The sequence below is a fragment of the Strongylocentrotus purpuratus genome, unplaced genomic scaffold, assembly GCF_000002235.5.
Source record: "Strongylocentrotus purpuratus isolate Spur 01 unplaced genomic scaffold, Spur_5.0 spur5_scaffold_3, whole genome shotgun sequence".
In the NCBI taxonomy this organism is placed as follows: Eukaryota; Metazoa; Echinodermata; class Echinoidea; order Camarodonta; family Strongylocentrotidae; genus Strongylocentrotus; species Strongylocentrotus purpuratus.
In genome coordinates this window covers 22020819-22038105 of record NW_022145609.1, presented here as the reverse complement: position 1 = coordinate 22038105, position 17287 = coordinate 22020819, and the positions used below count along the sequence as shown (strand labels likewise).

Below are 17287 nucleotides of genomic sequence, written 5' to 3'. Positions count from 1 at the left end.
TCACTGAAGAATGTATGACTGTACAAGTCAACGCCTTTTCGCACCTCAGCAAATACGACCGACATTTGTTCCAAAGTCCATTTGAACATCCCACTCCATTACACGAGAGTCATTATGAGTTTAACATAAGTATTCTAGCTTTCTATTTTGGTATACATCACCTTGCATATTATGGTTTAAAGTGAGCAAAGCCCCTCTATCATGTTAGGAGCCCCAAATCCACCCCAAATTTCACTTAAATTGTATCATAATGTGAAAAAGAATGCCATTTAAGACACAATTCTGCAAAGGACCACCCCCCCCCAAAAAAAAAGGTGTTAGAAGACAAATATTGATAAAAGAATACATAATTCGGGTTTTCTGTTATACGCAGAAAACCTAAATTTTGTATTCTTTCATCAATATTCGCTTTATTTATTTATTATAGTTTTATTTCAACAGGGTGGTCTCATTTCAAGTCCATTTCTGGACCTGCTCTCCCAGAGAGCCCTGCATTCACCTACAAACATGTACAATAAAAACATGAATTCAAAACATTCAAATTCAATATACATGGCACATACAATAATTCAACTCAAATTGATATAAATAAGAGAAAGGAAAACACAGAAAGATTAAACTTAGGTAACATATAAACACACATTAACAAATCGAACATATTTGTTTTGAAAATCTTTGCAGAACTGTATCTTAAATTACATCCTCTTTCACATTATGATCCAATTCAAATCCCGACTGTACTAGGTTGGCCAAGAAAGATTAGACCACCCAGCGTGGTCACTGACAGGTGGCTTTATATTCAACTGAGCTCTTAATTAACATAATAAAAAGAGGATCATGGGGACCAACGGGCACCGCTGAGGCAATTGTTTCTATATAGAGGGAACAAGTAGCTACAAGTAGTACAGTGGGCTTTAAATGAAATTTTGCCATCAAATTTGTGGGGCTCCCAACACTTTAGAGGGGCTTTAATATTTCCGCAAACATCGAAATGTATATGGAGACCAATATGCCAACGAAAAGAAAGTAATTATGAAACTATACTTTGAACTGAAATTAATCAAGCTAGGTAAATAGGTGCGGTGATCACAGCTGTTGTGTGCGATTAATTCACACTATCATTTACTGCCCAACGACGAAATGCGAATTTTGCCTTCATTTTCATCTCGTTGGTGTACCGACAGGATTCTCCTGTCAGATACTTTCAAGAAAAATTGAAGGAATGATAACAGTCTGTTGGTGGTTTTTCTATAGTTTGGTGATAATTTTGTTGTCTTCGGATGAATCTTTTCAAATTCGAGAAGCAATCGACCATTTTATGTTTCCTGCAAGTTGTGTATCGTCTATAACGGTTGAAATTTGAGGTTTTCCGCGAGTTTCGTATCGCATAGCAGAATATTCTCGATTTCTCCTTTGAATTTTCCGCCGGACTGACGACTTTCCCCACATTCAGTTATGGACGCAATGGGATCACACGTCGGGGTAATTTCTCTGACAGTTTGCATAGTTCTTCAAAGCAATTTCATCTCAACGACGGCGAATACCTCTCCTGCTCCTCTTCTTCCCCTTCCTCTACAAAACGGCACTACTGGCAACATTACGCTTCCAAGTAAGCTATAACTAATCTGTTACAATAAGAAGTAAAGCTTGAAATAACTTTAAAAGTATAGGCGAATTAAAGAAAACTGTCAAATGGGTATGATAAAGGAATGAAATTCTTAATAAGGTTGTAAGATTTGTTTTCATGTTACATTTTCATAGAAAACGGATAGCTTATCAGTTACCAATCGACGAAAAATCGTTATAAATTGGAAAAAAAGTAAATGAGTATAATAAAGACATGACCTTCTTGATGAATAATGTGGTGGTTGTTATTTTACCTGACTGCTAAGTAAGCAACCAGACGGCCGACGACTTAAGGTCCTCTATGAGGGACATTAGCACAACTGCCTTGGTTTCGAACCCGGGTCACCGGATTACGAGACCACTGCTCTACCGACTGAGCTATCGCGCCTAATTATGTTAACATGCTCTGGACATTTTTTTCAACTCGGGATATGAACTATTTAAAGCAAATGAAATGCGTAAAACTGAATGGAAATGTCCAGTATCTATTCAAATGCAATATGCAGGTTTCCCATGGGTATAATCATATTACTTTCAATTTGATTCAATATGTTTCTTTCGATAAAGAATGTCAGGTTATTGCAGGATGAAATAAATGCAATATGTACCGTGTAATGCAGAAATCACAGAAACATGGGCAATTCTAAGATATGATATTAGTACGCTTTTTCCAAGGTATGCCCCTATCCTATTTATACCGAAATTGCAGTTGCATTTATCGTGATTATAGTGTAAAGGCAACTATTTATTTAAAGAACCAAAAAAAGAAAAACATAATTCATTGCATTCACCGATCTGTATATCGTTTAAAATAAATGGATCATAATCAATTTATTTGTTAAGGATTAGAGAATGATGAAAGTAGACAAAAGGTTGGCAGATCAAGGGGTAAAATAAACACGGGAAAACCGGGAAAAATGACGTCAAATTCTGTCTCTATTAATCTTACATGATTCTGTTTCTATTTTATATTATGAGAACCCTGTAACGAGGCCGACCTGGAAAGAGGCAGTTTGATCAACCTGACTCCTATCAAAGGCTCTAACCAAACTTTAACTGTCACGTGTCCTCACTACTTCACGCTGATTGGTCCTCGTAATCTGGAATGTATTGACGGCCGTTGGGCTCCACAGTATGAATCATTACAGTGCATAGGTAAGCACAAATTACCTTAAATCTTGTAACATGTCGTTTGTCAGAATTCCAAACCTTGTTAATCCAAAGGTTAATAATAGATTATTAATATATTTGAAAGGTTCGTTTGGCCGAGTGTTGTTTTATTATTCCAAAGGTTCTGAATCCAATTCTGAATATAAATGGTTCATACTCTCTAGAGTGAAACAGGGTTCACAATTCCGATAAACGAAAAAACAGTTAGTTTGATTTTTTTTTTAAAGTATTAACAATCATGTTGTCATTTTGATGAGAATTACAAACCCAGACTCATTTTCTAAATTATGAACCTCCTGCAGCGGCGGATCCAAGTAAAACAAAAAAGAGGGGGCGCGAAGCCAACGTGTGCGCAACATGAGAGCGTAGGTGCGGAGCCTTATGAGTAAGGTCCAGGGCCCGTCTTAGGGCCCCCGGATGCTCTCGAGTTTCAGCGAATAAGAATCCTGAAGATAGCCGGCCCGTACTGTTCGATAAAAACACACACTCTCTCCTTAGGACATATTCATATAACAAAAGGTTAAGTTGTGAATCACTTCTATTTGCTTGATTTTATTTTCCTATTTATTTACTTCTTTTTCTATGGTGGTATACAAATCGTGGTTGAGCAGCTTATGGCTCAATCGTTTAAAATGACCTAGTTTATTAAAATTAAAAATACATATAATATAATTATTGCAAGTGGCAAATATTTTCAAACACCACGGTCAATAAATGATAATCAGTGAATAAAGACCATAATTGTGGTTTCAAAGATTCAAGAAAAGCCCAGGGGCACCTCTAAGGGGCCCCTTGCGGGTTGCGCAGCCCCTGCTAGGGGTATAGACGGTGGATCCCAGGATGCTCTTGGGTATCAGCAATCTAGAATCTTTCTAGGAAGCTTTTTTAGGTGCCCCTAAAGGGTTGCAGGGGCAGAGTATTACGTCTTGAGGGCGTAGCCCCCTGGACGCCCTCGAATTTTTTGGCAACTCAAAAAAACTTCAAAATAGCTTTAATGAGCAATTTCATACAACAAAGAGTTGTCTTGGGAAACATTTTTACCTTTACGGATGGGGTTGTGGGTTGCATGGCAGACCCTCTGCCTACCTTCATTTCTCCTTTTATTTCCGTCGCCCTCTCTCTCACTCTCTCTCTCTCTCTCTCTCTCTGTCTCCCCTTCCCCATTTAAGGCCGCAAAAAAAATGAATATTCCGAATTACGAACTTTCGAAAGAAAAATTGCGCGCCCTCTCGCCACCCTCGTCATGGTGGCGGATACCCGAATATTTTTTTTTTCTCCCAAATTGTCGGTGGCGGGGTGCGGGAGGCGTTATTTTTTTCTGCGGCACAGTTTGGGGCTTTTTTTAAAAAAAGGGGTCTTGATTTAACCCTAACCCTAACCCTAAACTTTCCCATAGGCTCTACACGCACCTAACCCCAAACTGTGCTGCAGAAAAAAATAACGCGTGCGGGAGGGATGGGGGGGGGGAGTTTTTCAACAGCCCCGGTCTCGTTTACCTTTGGTACTGAAAATTTTGAAATTTGAAATTTGAGTATTTCATTTGAGAGCTGCTCGAGTTAAATTTCACAGACTGAGGAGTATTATGAATCAAATGATATACCATGGACAAAAGTATGACAAATTTGTACAAATACAAACCCAAGAGAAGAGTACATTGCCAAGGAGATTATCTAATAGTTACCATTATTGTGTAGATTGAAGCAATAACTTCGTCTGCCAATAACCATAACCTCGTTATACTTTTTTTCCGATATGAGTTCCAGTTTATGCTTCGTGATTTAATGCTGGCCCTTGTCATTATTCACAGCTCCCTGCAATACTACTAACTCGTTCATGCCACAAAATATGGTCACTCATCCTCCACTGTCACCCTCCGAAATAGTTTTACCCACTACCACGTTCGTGACCGCATGTCAACCAGGTCCGGGACAGCCACCTCCATTTCAACCTCAACGGCCGGGCGGCCCTCCACGCCCAAATGAGCCCCTACCGGTGCTGGGGGAGCTCTTGTGCTATGATAGCACGTGGTACCTTAACGGGTTGTATGAGTGCACGGAGGAGGAGGTGCCGGTGGTTACGTCGACGGAGAGCATGGTGGTTTCGTCGACGGAGAGCATGGTGGATGAGGTGGAGAAAAATTGTTCAGAACCAGGTAAGTCGGTAGGTGAACCCCAACAGTACCGAAATATAAAATCGAAATAGAAAAGACCTTCCCAAAGCCTCTTTTGGATATCGGTATTTTCTTGATAGTTTGGAGAGGGGGAGGGGAGGGGGGGGGGGGGAGTGCAGCAGAGCGAGCTTGAGAAACTTCAGTACCAAATACTTTCTTATTTTTGTATACAATAATGTCCTTACTTTATAGGGCGTTTAAGTGATATAAATGATTTAGCTGAATAAATTGCTACTTTATGACCCTTTTCATGCTTTTCCAAGCATTCTGGCTTTTACTACCTTACAACATGTAATGTATGCAACTTGGCATTCTGACTATCGCAATACAATCATTCGAAACAGGTGATACAATTATGAAAATATCCTAATACGAATGCCTACCTGACATACTGCTTGTTTTCAGTGATAGCCGGTAACATGACTGCAGTTGAACACGCCGAGGTGGCAACGGGTTCTACATTTCCCGCGTCGATAGTCTACGCTCTCTCAGCACTCGTGGGCCTTCTCCTCGTTCTCCTCCTCGTGCTGTCTATCTGCCTCTGCCAATCGCGCAGGTGAGTCACTATACGGTATCGTTTTGGATGTTCCTCGCCAATCGAATAAACCGAATGACGATCTAAGCAAGGATTCATAGGAGAGGTCGATGATACGGTTTCCCGGGAGCGACATTTTTAAACCTAACCTAGCCATCCTGCGCTGCATAGGCCTATTAATACTTGAATATATGAATATTTGCGTTGGTACGGTGAGGTGGAAATCAAAATTAAATCGGCCAGATTCGGACTTAACCAGTATGTCGCAATGATTATGAACAATTTATGTCCTGGGCAGTGGCGGATCCAGGGGGGGGGGGGCCGGGGGCCGGTCCCCCCCTTGAGAAAAAAAATCATGCAAAATCACGCGATTTTTACCTTTTGGGGGGGGGGGGGGTTGCCCCCCCCCCTGGCGCTCAAGGGGGGGGGGGGGGGTGCAAATTTTAAAATTTTCGAGGACCCCCCCCCCAAAAAAAAAAAATGTGCTCACTACCCCCCCCCCCCCCCCCCCCCCCACTGAGCGACTTTTCGGCTGGCTCAGTCGTTGCGATTTTTTTTGGACTCCAAAAAAAAAAAAAAAGTGTCCGATTATCCCCCCCCCCCCCCCCCCCCCCCCCCCCCCCCCCCCCCTTCCCTGGGCGACTTTTCGGCCGGCGCGATTTTCAAATTTTCGGGAGCAAAAAAACAAAAAGTTGAGCCCCCTCCCCTAAGAAATCCTGGATCCGCGCCTGGTCCTGGGTAGTCATTCGTTTACGGTAAGCCACCTGATTTTCTCACAATGTCATTTTTGTATGAAATCTCAATATTTGATAAATTATAGCATCGGATTCTGTCAGTGGCCTTCATTCTTTCTAGAAACATTACTAATATCATGAATTAAAAAATTTCATTTTATTTCTAAATCATAGGAGAAATTTGTTAGGTGAACAAAAAATGCCCGACATATCAGTACGTACTACGTAGGCAGATATTACATGTGTGAAGGCAATTGTATTGTAACAACTTATATAGGTTAAATATTATATTTTCCTCAGATCATGAATTGGCTTTGTAAAGTACTAAATGAAAAGCATTAAGACCGAGAAAAAGAAGGGGTGGTTATCGGGGCCTACGTGTATATATTTCATCTTGAAAAGTACTTTCATCGCATTTGTCCACAGAAATGATAATAGCACCAAACGCATGAAAAAGTCGGGATTCAAAGATCAACTGAGCATCTTTAAAAAGCCTACCCCGTTGAATCGTCCTCCAAAACTGCCGTTACGGCCAAGCACAGTCGGCTCCGTCGGTTCCAATCGGTACCAGGAACACGAACCGCCGAAGCTACCCGGCCAGAAGATAGCCGAAGAGGAGGCAGAAGCGAGGAAGATCGAAGCTATCCGATCAGAAATCTACGAGCAGATCGGAAAAAGGAGCGATTTGCCAGAGTACATCGACATCTACCAGATCAAGTAATCCTGGATTGTGCGAGTCATTAAAAAGGGGTGGATCAAGGCTTGTCTGAAATGGGTAGGAGGGGAGGGGGGGGGCGAAGGATATTTTACCCGACATCATTTTTTTTTACCCCTAAGGGAAAATGCCAAAGACCCTGAATGTTAAAAGGATGCAAGAATTATTTTCTTGGAATATCATATTGGTCTTGGCATTTTGAATTAACCTTAATAGTAGACAGAGTCCATTTAATTTTCTATAGGATGCACTTACACGAGCATAACAAAGGAGTAGTAAAACCAGTAATTCAATGTGTACAATATTGATAAATACAAGTATGAATTTTATGTTTCTTTCATTTTAGGTCATTCGAAGCTAGATAATCAAGTTTCATTAGTCTGCTAATAGCTTTTGTTCTTTCTTTTCTTCAGGAAGAGTGTATAGGCGAGTAGCCTTTGAACGCCTATTACATTTTTAAAAAAATGCTAAAACCAGTTCGAAATATACGCTGCATGAGGCGTAGGAAAGCGTTTCTTTGATCATTTTTGTCTGCATTTTCACTCATATCTCCTTCCTTTTTTGCTAATTATATAGGATTAATGATAGCGTTAAACAATAGCGTTAAACAATAGCGTTAAACAATAGACCTAACCTGGGTTATACATTGCTCATACATAAACAAGAACATATTACATAAAACCTTTCACAAAATACATGTATTTACAGTACATAATATAAAACGCATTTCTTGTAGCATTGATAATTGATAATTGATTTCTATCTGACTGTATATATTGTATGTGGTCGCCCATTTTATAGTTTCTTTTCCTGTGGCCCTATTAAGTTCAAGCTGTAGCTTAAATTAAACCGGTAACAGTGTTGAAGATTGATGAAAAAACTGCGTAATTTTCGTATGAATTGTTTTACTTATTATACTCTTTCTACTGTACTAACCCTCTCACATGCCAAGAATCTGGAACAAAATTCTTAAACCACAAAGACATTTATGGTTTTCTTTGAAGGCGTCACTGTGCAACACCCTGAAACAGTAATTTCTCCCAACCATTTTTGAATTTTCGCAACTGTTTTTCCATGAAAATAAGACATAAAACAGGCTTTAAAAAAAATAATTCAAACCTAATTGTTTGGAATGGTAGAGAGTTCCAGTTCTTTGCTTTTTGACGATTTCCTTTCACCTAAATTTGAATTCAAATTATGATACTATAGTAGGGAGAATTTAGGAGTTGATCAGATCAGCTTTTCCCAATTTCTATCATTAATAATGGTCTGTTTTCATTCTAACTTTCAGATTATCTTTAATTGAAGGCATTAAGGTAACTACATTGGCACCATTTTCTCTCATCTGAACAATGTTAGCAAGTTATCAGAAATTTGCATACATGTTAGATTAGGGACTTGGTAACATTGTTCAGATGAGAGAAAATGATGCTAAGGTAGTGACTTCAATGCAAGTTATCAGAAATTCGCATACATGTTAGATTAAGATGGCGGTCTTCTGCATTTTTTTCAATTTCGGTTTTTTGTGAAAGGTATAACTATTTAATTGATTTGAATTATGATACGATTATATATGTATTTTGACCTTTGTATTTTACTTTTCATTATGTTATTAGTGTAGCGATTAATCGGCTACACTGAAAATATCAAGTAAAGGTTTAGTCTTTTATCAGTATATTCTAGAAGTAGTATTACATTGTAGTAATAGAAGTCGTAGTATCATGATTCTTATTCTTATTATTATTATTAATATAGGTATTACTACTACTACTACTACTACTAACTTTATGTTATTATATTTGTTTCATTATTTTATTATTATTCGAATTATTCTAATTACTATTATTACTAATAATATTAATAATATGGATATTTATATAGCGCCGGTATCCGCCAGGCTCTGACGCTCATGGCGATGTACATATTTTATCATTACTGTTCTAGGGATGGACTGGTGAGGGTATCCCGATTTAATATGAATTTATCCTCCAGTATAACTTATATCATTACTTGTATACTAGATGCATTTTCAACCGTTCATTAGTAACGTGTTTTGATTCTAAGAACATATCTATTCTGTCAATGCCCGCTCACCAACATTAAATTAATATTTCTTTTGTTCTTTCATAATTTTGATTATTTTGTAATTTTTGTTATTTGTTATGTGCATTTTGTAATTACTATAATTTGATGCTTAGGCTTTTTGTGTACATATCTATTCGATCAAGCGCTTTGTAGCTACTTTATAAAAAAGGCGCCATAAACATGTTTTGTATTCTTGTTCTTCTTCTCGTTTTTATTATTATTATAATTCTACTTTTCTATTTTATTTATATTGATAATAATCGATATTATGGATTGTTTTTCAATTAATTTGATTTCGATTTGATTAGATTTGATTAGATCTCAATGAGCAAGATTGGCACCACATCCCCTTTCCTGCGACTCGATTTCACTCAGTTTCTGTACCTCTCTTTCCCTCTCTCTCTCTCTCTCTCTCTGTTTCTCTGTACCCCCTCTCTCCCCCTCTTTCTTCAATAAATACACAACATATCACATGATGGCGCACTTTCAATCTTGGAATTTAGCGAGATAGATGATACTGGCGATTTTCGCCGGTTAATCTTTTTCTTGTCACAATTACACTTGAATTTTGCCTATTTATAACTATTAGAATGACCAGATTCATCATAAAGTAGTGATCGAAATAACTTATCAGCTATGAAACAAAAATCCGAAACACCCGGACAATAACAGACTACGACGTGTTTCCATTAAGAAAACGAAAACTCTGCAGTCAAATGCATCAACATTCCTTTTCAACTGATATGTGTCATTGTTGGTCTTTGTTAATGGAATTAAAATGGAATTATCATCACACACAATTCATGGTTAATATTCTGCACAATTAGCTGATTACCTTGTGCACCCTTTGAAACCAGGAATATGTAGCTATTAAGCTTATCTTAAATAGTAAAAAATAACGTTTTTGTATGGCGCATTATTGCATGTCTCTATGCCTTCCAACGATAAAGTGTCCATATTCCATTTTGGAGCCTGGTTTTCCGTTTAGATAAGTATAGAAGATATGTCTATACATGTATATAATCATATATATGTATGTATGTGTGTATGTGCATTTGTGCTCATGTGTTTCTCTCCCTGTGTATGTGCCTGTGTGTGCTTGTGTGTGTGCGTACATGTGCGTGTGTGGGTGTGTAGGTGTGACTGACTAAGTGTGACTCTGTGTGTGTGTTTTGATATGTGTGGCATGATTGATTTTGTTAGGGATGTTATTTGGATCTGCAAAGACCGAATTAATACCTAAATCCCAATTCAAACATCACATAGGCGTCACTTTGGCGCCAATCGATTTTTGCACTCTCTTTAATAAACAATATCTTCTGTTCATCCAGGCGTGACCACATTCCACACAAAAATGATACCAAATGATTTGGGATAAAACACTCTATCATAAGAAATATATAATTATTTCACTGTTCATAAATGATTTTTAAAAATAATTAGCAATTTTCTAGGTGTAAACTCTTTTTGACTCACATATTGCAATAGTTTGGGTGTTTTCCCATTATTATAATATAATATGCTATCAAACTTAAGAATTTGAGTGATGCATCAGGATACAAAGTATTTCACTCATTCATTTCATTTCTGAAAAGATGGGCCAAATTGAAAGAAATCCAAAACTATATAGAGGAATTCATGAAACACAGAATCGAATGCCTTTTTTAAAATCAATAACATCAGTAACATGCCAGTTATAGCCTGTATTTCGGTGTCAAAAGTAAAACGACTTTTTAGAAAACCCTTTTGATTTTCGTGTATCAAGTAAGGCAAAACCCTCTTTTAACCCTTTTATATTTATCTCATATTAATGCGATAGTCCATATAGCTTGCCCTCAGTTAACATAACGGGGGTTAATCATAAAATGCCTTTGGATTTATTGATGCCAAAATGATGTAAATGTATTCACGTCATTCACCGAACATAAGAGTAGGAGCAAAATAATCACCATTACCCCAGTTCCGACGCGCCTCAGATCATAAATGTCCACACTCCCTTATAAAATGGGACTACACTACTTGTAGCGCCCTCTATATAGCCAGCAATGCCTAAGCGGTACCCGTTGATCCCCCACGGTGCCCTTTTTATTATGTTAATTGAGAGCTGATTTGATGAGATAATCACCTGCCATTGACCACGCAGGGAGGTATAATCCCTCTTGCTTGTCAAACTAGTGCAGATGGGCTTTAAATGACACATCTATTATTTTTTACAAGATTTATTGTATCGGATCCAAGTAAGTGAAAGCGAGATCTGATTTTTTCTTTTAGTTAACGCCAGTCACTTTTCCATACTTTTAAAGAGATTTAGTTTTCAGTTATTTGATTTTGATTTGATTTTGATTTGATTTGATTCTGCATTCATGTGGGTTCACATTTTTTTGATAGCAACAATAATATAAAGTACAATAAGTATTTTTTTCTGATATTATAAACTGTCATAATTACTCAATTTATACTAAAATACTCAAACATTATAAAACATTACAAAATTATTTACAAAAGAAGGACTGTCATTATAAACAGAAGATTGCTTGATAATACGACAGCCCCAGACAAAACTCATGAAATAGATTAACTTATTTATTGAGCAGAAACGAATAGGTAATTGAAAATACAAATTTTGACGATGGTGATATTGACAATGCAGATGATGATAATGATGATGATGATGACGATGATGACAATGATTTGAATGAAAGAAGAGATAAAATTATGATAAAGACTGAAGAGTTTACACAGAAATCTTAACTTGAATATTCTGATAATAACATCGTTTTACCTTTATCCTTAAATTTGTAGAGAGAGCAACATGATTGATAGATTCTGGGAGAGAATTCCATAGGTCAGGACCATGGTGTCTTATTGATGTATGGGCAATAAGTAATTTCGGGTTTACTGGATGAAACTTTGGGGAATTACGGGTAAAGTATGAGTGAATGGCTTTATACATAGTGTAAAAAGTTTTGAAATGAAAGAGGGAGCATATCATTTAAATACTTAAACATGATAAGTAAACTTTGTAGCAGATTTATGTCGAGGACTGTTAGGGTTTTCAGTTTGTAAAATATTGGACTTGTGTGAGACAAATATGGTGAACCAGTATGAATACGGGTAAGATTTGGGGCAACCCAAATAACAAGACAATCGGAACTATACAGAACGAACACTAATAGGAAGAGAGGAACTAGATGCGCAAACATTATCGGGGAAAGTGGAACTGCATGAAAGAGCGTGGGGGTAATCACGACTATTGGGGGACAGTCCCAAGAAATCCCGCAATTCTGTTTGTCTATCATGCGGGATCACTGGAGCGTGGATACAATAGCAAGTGACGATGTTACGCCCGATAGTGAATACAAAATACCAAGATCCCGAGGCCATAATAGGAAAAGGGTAACTACAAGCGCAGAAATTATGGGGGAAAGTGAAAGTGTAAAGCTATGCAGTGTAAGGAAAGGGGTCTGCATGAAAGAGCATGGGTGTATTCACGCCGATTGAGGGGATTGAGGGACAGTCCCAAGAAATCCAAAATGTCTGTTTGCCTATTATGAGCGATCACTGGAGCGTGGATAATATAGCAAGTGACAATGAAAAGCCCGATAGTGAATACTAATTCTCATCCACTTTTCTGGAGTAAGAGTTTTAATAGCAAGTGAAATAATGCAAACGGTAGTCGGCTGTCCTTATTTTGGTTTCCGAAGAAGAAAATAATGGTGCGCCCTTCATTGTATTCAGTTTGCATTTTTTGTATGTAGAAAAGTTTAACAGTGCATTGAGAAGTGAATGCGACGCCACTCGTACTCGCTTCAGATTGGATCTAGGCCTACTTACTGTTCAGTCTTATCTTATTTAGGTAAGTTTTGTTTTGTATTATTTGCTGTGCGTTTTCTGTATATCAAGCTTCGTTCCTATGTCTAGAAATCACGTATTGAACGAACTTAACAAAAAGTTTTGAACTCCTACTTTTCATTGGTATATAGAACATTTGAGCCAGAGGGGGAAGAAAGGCCTGGAGAGAGAGGTATAAAAGCGATAGATAATTTGGATAAGGATCAATACGCATGTAAAAGGATTTCGTGATAAAGAATGCCTATAAACGCTGATGAATAATAACGATAATTTATTATCATTACGCAACGCATGAATTTTAAATATACATTGTATTTCACTGACATTTGAGTGTATAAAATAAGAATTTAGGGTTTAAGCAAATATTGTTAAAAACTAACATCCATCGTCAAGTAAAATATTACAAAAATCTTTTTAATGACCTTAATCCTTCTTATTTTAGGACATGATCGAGTTCCCTTTAGAAAACGGGATTTTTTTTTAAATCGCAAAGACTTTCTACAATCAACTGAAGAGCAATTTCAATACCCCGTTGTATAGCCCATATAAATCATGTTTGGACTATACGTATTAAAGGGAAAGTCCACCCTGAAATTAAGTTAGTTTTAATAGGAGTAGAAAAATGAGAGAAACAAGTCAGTGAAAGTTTGAGCAAATTCCGATTAAAATAAGGAAGTTAGGATTTTTGAAGTTGTGATCAATCAAACACAAATTGGCAACTCTATGACGTATCATGCGAGCTCAACTTCCATTTGCTCAGTACTAAAAAAATCTAAAATTTTCATTTTTCCTCAAGAAAAATTTCAACCATACATGCACCCTAAATATAATAATTGCAAATATGTTTCTATACTCCCCCTGCAAGGAACAAATATATATTCCGTCATCAATAACGAAGAAAACATGATTTTATGGAATATTATGCACAAAGCAAATGAAGGAGAGCTCGTATGATAAGTCACAGAGTTGCCAATTTGTATTTGATTGATCACAACTTCAATAATTCATAACTTTCTTATTTTAATCGGAATTTGCTCAAACTTTCACTGACTTGTTTCTCTCATTTTTCTACTCCTATTAAAACTAACTTAATTTCAGGGTGGACTTTCCCTTTAATACGTATAGTCCAAACATGATTTATATGGGCTATACAACGGGGTATTGAAATTGCTCTTCAGTTGATTGTAGAAAGTCTTTGCGATTTAAAAAAAAATCCCGTTTTCTAAAGGGAACTCGATCATGTCCTAAAATAAGAAGGATTAAGGTCATTAAAAAGATTTTTGTAATATTTTACTTGACGATGGATGTTAGTTTTTATGGAATATTATGCACAAAGCAAATGAAGGAGAGCTCGTATGATAAGTCACAGAGTTGCCAATTTGTATTTGATTGATCACAACTTCAATAATTCATAACTTTCTTATTTTCCTTCAGAATTTGCTCAAACTTTCACTCACCTGATTTTCTTATTATTCTGCCTCTATCGAAACAAACTTATTTTGGGGGTGGACTTTCCCTTTAAATATGTCGTTATAATGTTCGCATATTTAAAGAGGTTGCTACAAAACTGTGGAACCAGCTAACTAATGCTGTGCAGCTGGCCTCATCTGTTAACCAGTTCAGAGAACTACTCAAGTCACATCTATCCTGCTAGAAATTACTTCATTTCCAGCCCACATATACTTTTCTGATCTCTGAGAATTGTCTCACCTTTGTTTTAAGTGGCCGAAACATTGTGGAGCGTGTGTGCAGCGCTTTGTAACTGCAAGGAAAAGGCGCTATATCAAATACCTTTTGGATTGGATTGGATTGGATTGGTGTTACAATCTACTGAAGTGAAACTGAATGGGGTTGAATTATCGACGGTCTTTGCGAACCGTGCAATGTTTGTTCCATATTTCCGAACAGACACTGATACATTGACCATACGTATAATGTAATCTAATGTATGAAGGAAATTACCCGAATATTAAAGGTTGATGCTATGCTATCAAATATATATCAGGTACTCAGCACTGTCACAAATTCGATGATTATGGCACTGCCAATTGCTACTGACATTTTACTGTGTTATTATGAAAAGAAAAACAAAATGACGATTCTTCGAAAATCATGAATCGAAACAACTCTTTAAAAAGTCATTCAATCAGGAAGGAGTGCGCTAAGATTTTGATAGTGGAACTTGTAAAATTTGATGTATATGATGCCGCGCGGAAGACTAATACAAATATATCTTTTTATTTGCAAATTTTCTTGCAAGAAATGTAAAAACGTTAGAATTGCTCTTATTTTGCAATTCATCGACTGAATATGGGGTAACATAACACATACAGAAGGTGGGTGAGTGGATCGAACAGGGCAAAAATAGTTTGTGGGCTTACATGATATCGCATGTGGTACCTACGGCCCCTGAATCGAATATTGTATAAACCAAAAACTGAGAGAAAAAATTAGATCTCTTCGAGAATCATATTTATTATTGTTCATATTATCACATGTTTATTATTGTTCATATTATCACATGTTTGTCTTCTTTCATATTACCATATTATGTATATCATTGTTCGTATTATCACATGTTTATCATTGTTATACTATTGTTATATTGATACTATGTTGTAAATATGTTTTTGTTCTCTCATACATCGAGAGGGGATCGATAGAGTCAATAAAATCCCACAATCTTACAATCTTAAAATCTTAATTTGCACAAGTTGTTGAAATGCAGCAAATTCAAAATAGGCAGTTGTGTTAATGTCTTCTAAAAATCTAACCTTAGCTAGACGTTGCATTCGTCACGAAGGCAAAGTAGGCGATCTGCCGCTTTGATCAAAACATAACACATGTAGAAACTCACTGGGAGATGTGGTCTTTTTTTTAAATCCCACATTCCATTGATATTACACGCATGTCAACAAATTCAGTCCCCTATGACGCGCGCACGGACATGGGTGTGATCAAGGGGGTGTTTCACATAGATCCTTAGTCGAACTTAACGCTAAGTTGGATGTTGAAATTATGGAGAGCCATGTGTAGCCTCAAAACAATTATATTCAAAAGCGAAAATCCAAGTATTTTAGACTTTTTATAAATTTCACATCAAGAACATGAAATCTCCTTGATAAAAAAAAAAATGAATGATTTGAATCAACATTTTATGCCCTTTAACATAACTTTTACAAAAAAAATTTCAAAGATGCTTTCCATCATTGTTAGGTCCAACTTAGAGATAAGTTCAACTTAGGATCTTTGTGAAACACCCCCTTGAAGTTAACCCATCTCGTTTAAATTTATGCCGGCATACCAAATATCATTCATAAATGACTATCCATTACTGAAATATGACACAAACTCAATGGGAGAAAGCCAGTACAAGTATAAACCATAATAGTCATCTGCATCACTTTGGTCCAATATACTTCCATTTTCAGCTTGAAAAGATACAACGTTAACAACTAATATTCTAAACTCCTCACAATATTCACAGAACTAGCAAGTAGTCTTAGTCTGCACTTATTCTAGTAAACTTACAAACAATTATGATTTCTTCTTACTGGAACCTCGTATCTACATACACATTACATAGAGGTCATACTTTATATAATTAACACACAGTAGTTTACTAAATGTATTCATGTCATGGTTACATACAAGTAATCTAGCACAAGTCACGCGTTCGGGAATGTTAGGTCCGCTTTTTCTCTGGATGAAGTCTCAGGACTATAACCAAAAAAAATAAGAACAAAGGGAAGTAATAAAGAAGGGGGAACAGTATTCAGACAACAAATAAAATATAGAGGAGATGAAGCATAATTTTAGTTTACCACTGCCCCCTTTTTGTTAAATCGTTAAATTATCATTTCTGGCGCTTTAGAACATACGTTGATTCTTCACGGGCCCGCCCGGCCCTCATATTTTTTTGACTCATCTTGCCACTGCTTTTAGTATTAGGGAAATGACTTTAGGCTAGAACTTCATGAAATGTATGAGTGGCTTTGGAGCGCGATTGTTACACTATCGCATGATATTATCTGCGAGGAAAATGGTTTTATAAAAATGGGGAAACCCACCCCGATTTAGTTGGTTTTAATAAGAAAGGAAAATTAAAAAAAGATCAGCAAATATTTGAACAAGATCCGATTAAATTAAAAAAAGTCACCGATTAGCAACTTTTGACTAACCATTAAGAGATCCTCTCCCATTTGCTACGTACTTAATTTAAAAAAAACATGTCTATTGTTGGTGTTCCCTTGTTTAATTCAGCGGTTCGAACAATGTGTGCAATAATTATATCTCGGGTAGATATATGATTGATACCCTCTTTAGAAATAAGTAAGTGTTAATGAAGTTTCCGGGACAACTAGCAAATGGGAGGGAACCTCACAAAATACGTCACAGTT

General features: G+C 36.8%; 2 protein-coding genes across 4 annotated transcripts in view; both read left to right on the top strand.

Annotated features, from left to right (window-relative positions):
• Positions 1-1550: 1550 nt before the first annotated feature.
• On the top strand, positions 1551-7530 carry LOC100891774. Its single transcript, XM_030995673.1, has 5 exons — positions 1551-1609; positions 2605-2781; positions 4604-4948; positions 5372-5522; positions 6662-7530. The coding sequence occupies exons 3-5, from the start codon at positions 4630-4632 to the stop codon at positions 6954-6956; spliced, it is 765 nt and encodes a 254-aa protein (XP_030851533.1). The 5' UTR covers positions 1551-1609; positions 2605-2781; positions 4604-4629; the 3' UTR covers positions 6957-7530.
• Positions 7531-12570: 5040 nt separating this feature from the next.
• The window catches only part of LOC100891145, a 60770-nt gene continuing 56053 nt past the window's right edge, over positions 12571-17287 (top strand). For 2 of the 3 annotated variants that reach the window (XM_030996042.1, XM_030996041.1), the window contains exon 1: positions 12571-12891. The gene's annotated coding sequence lies outside the window, so the exon portion shown is untranslated. The remainder of the gene's footprint in view (positions 12892-17287) is intronic. The other variant, XM_030996043.1, reaches the window with a different exon arrangement.

Excerpts from the sequence above, each read along its gene's own strand:
- LOC100891774 (XM_030995673.1), top strand. The coding sequence starts at position 4,630 with ATGCCACAAAATATGGTCACTCATCCTCCACTGTCACCCTCCGAAATA. Across the intron at positions 4,949-5,371 it reads GAAAAATTGTTCAGAACCAG|TGATAGCCGGTAACATGACT; the intron begins GTAAGTCGGTAG and ends GCTTGTTTTCAG. Across the intron at positions 5,523-6,661 it reads TGCCTCTGCCAATCGCGCAG|AAATGATAATAGCACCAAAC; the intron begins GTGAGTCACTAT and ends ATTTGTCCACAG.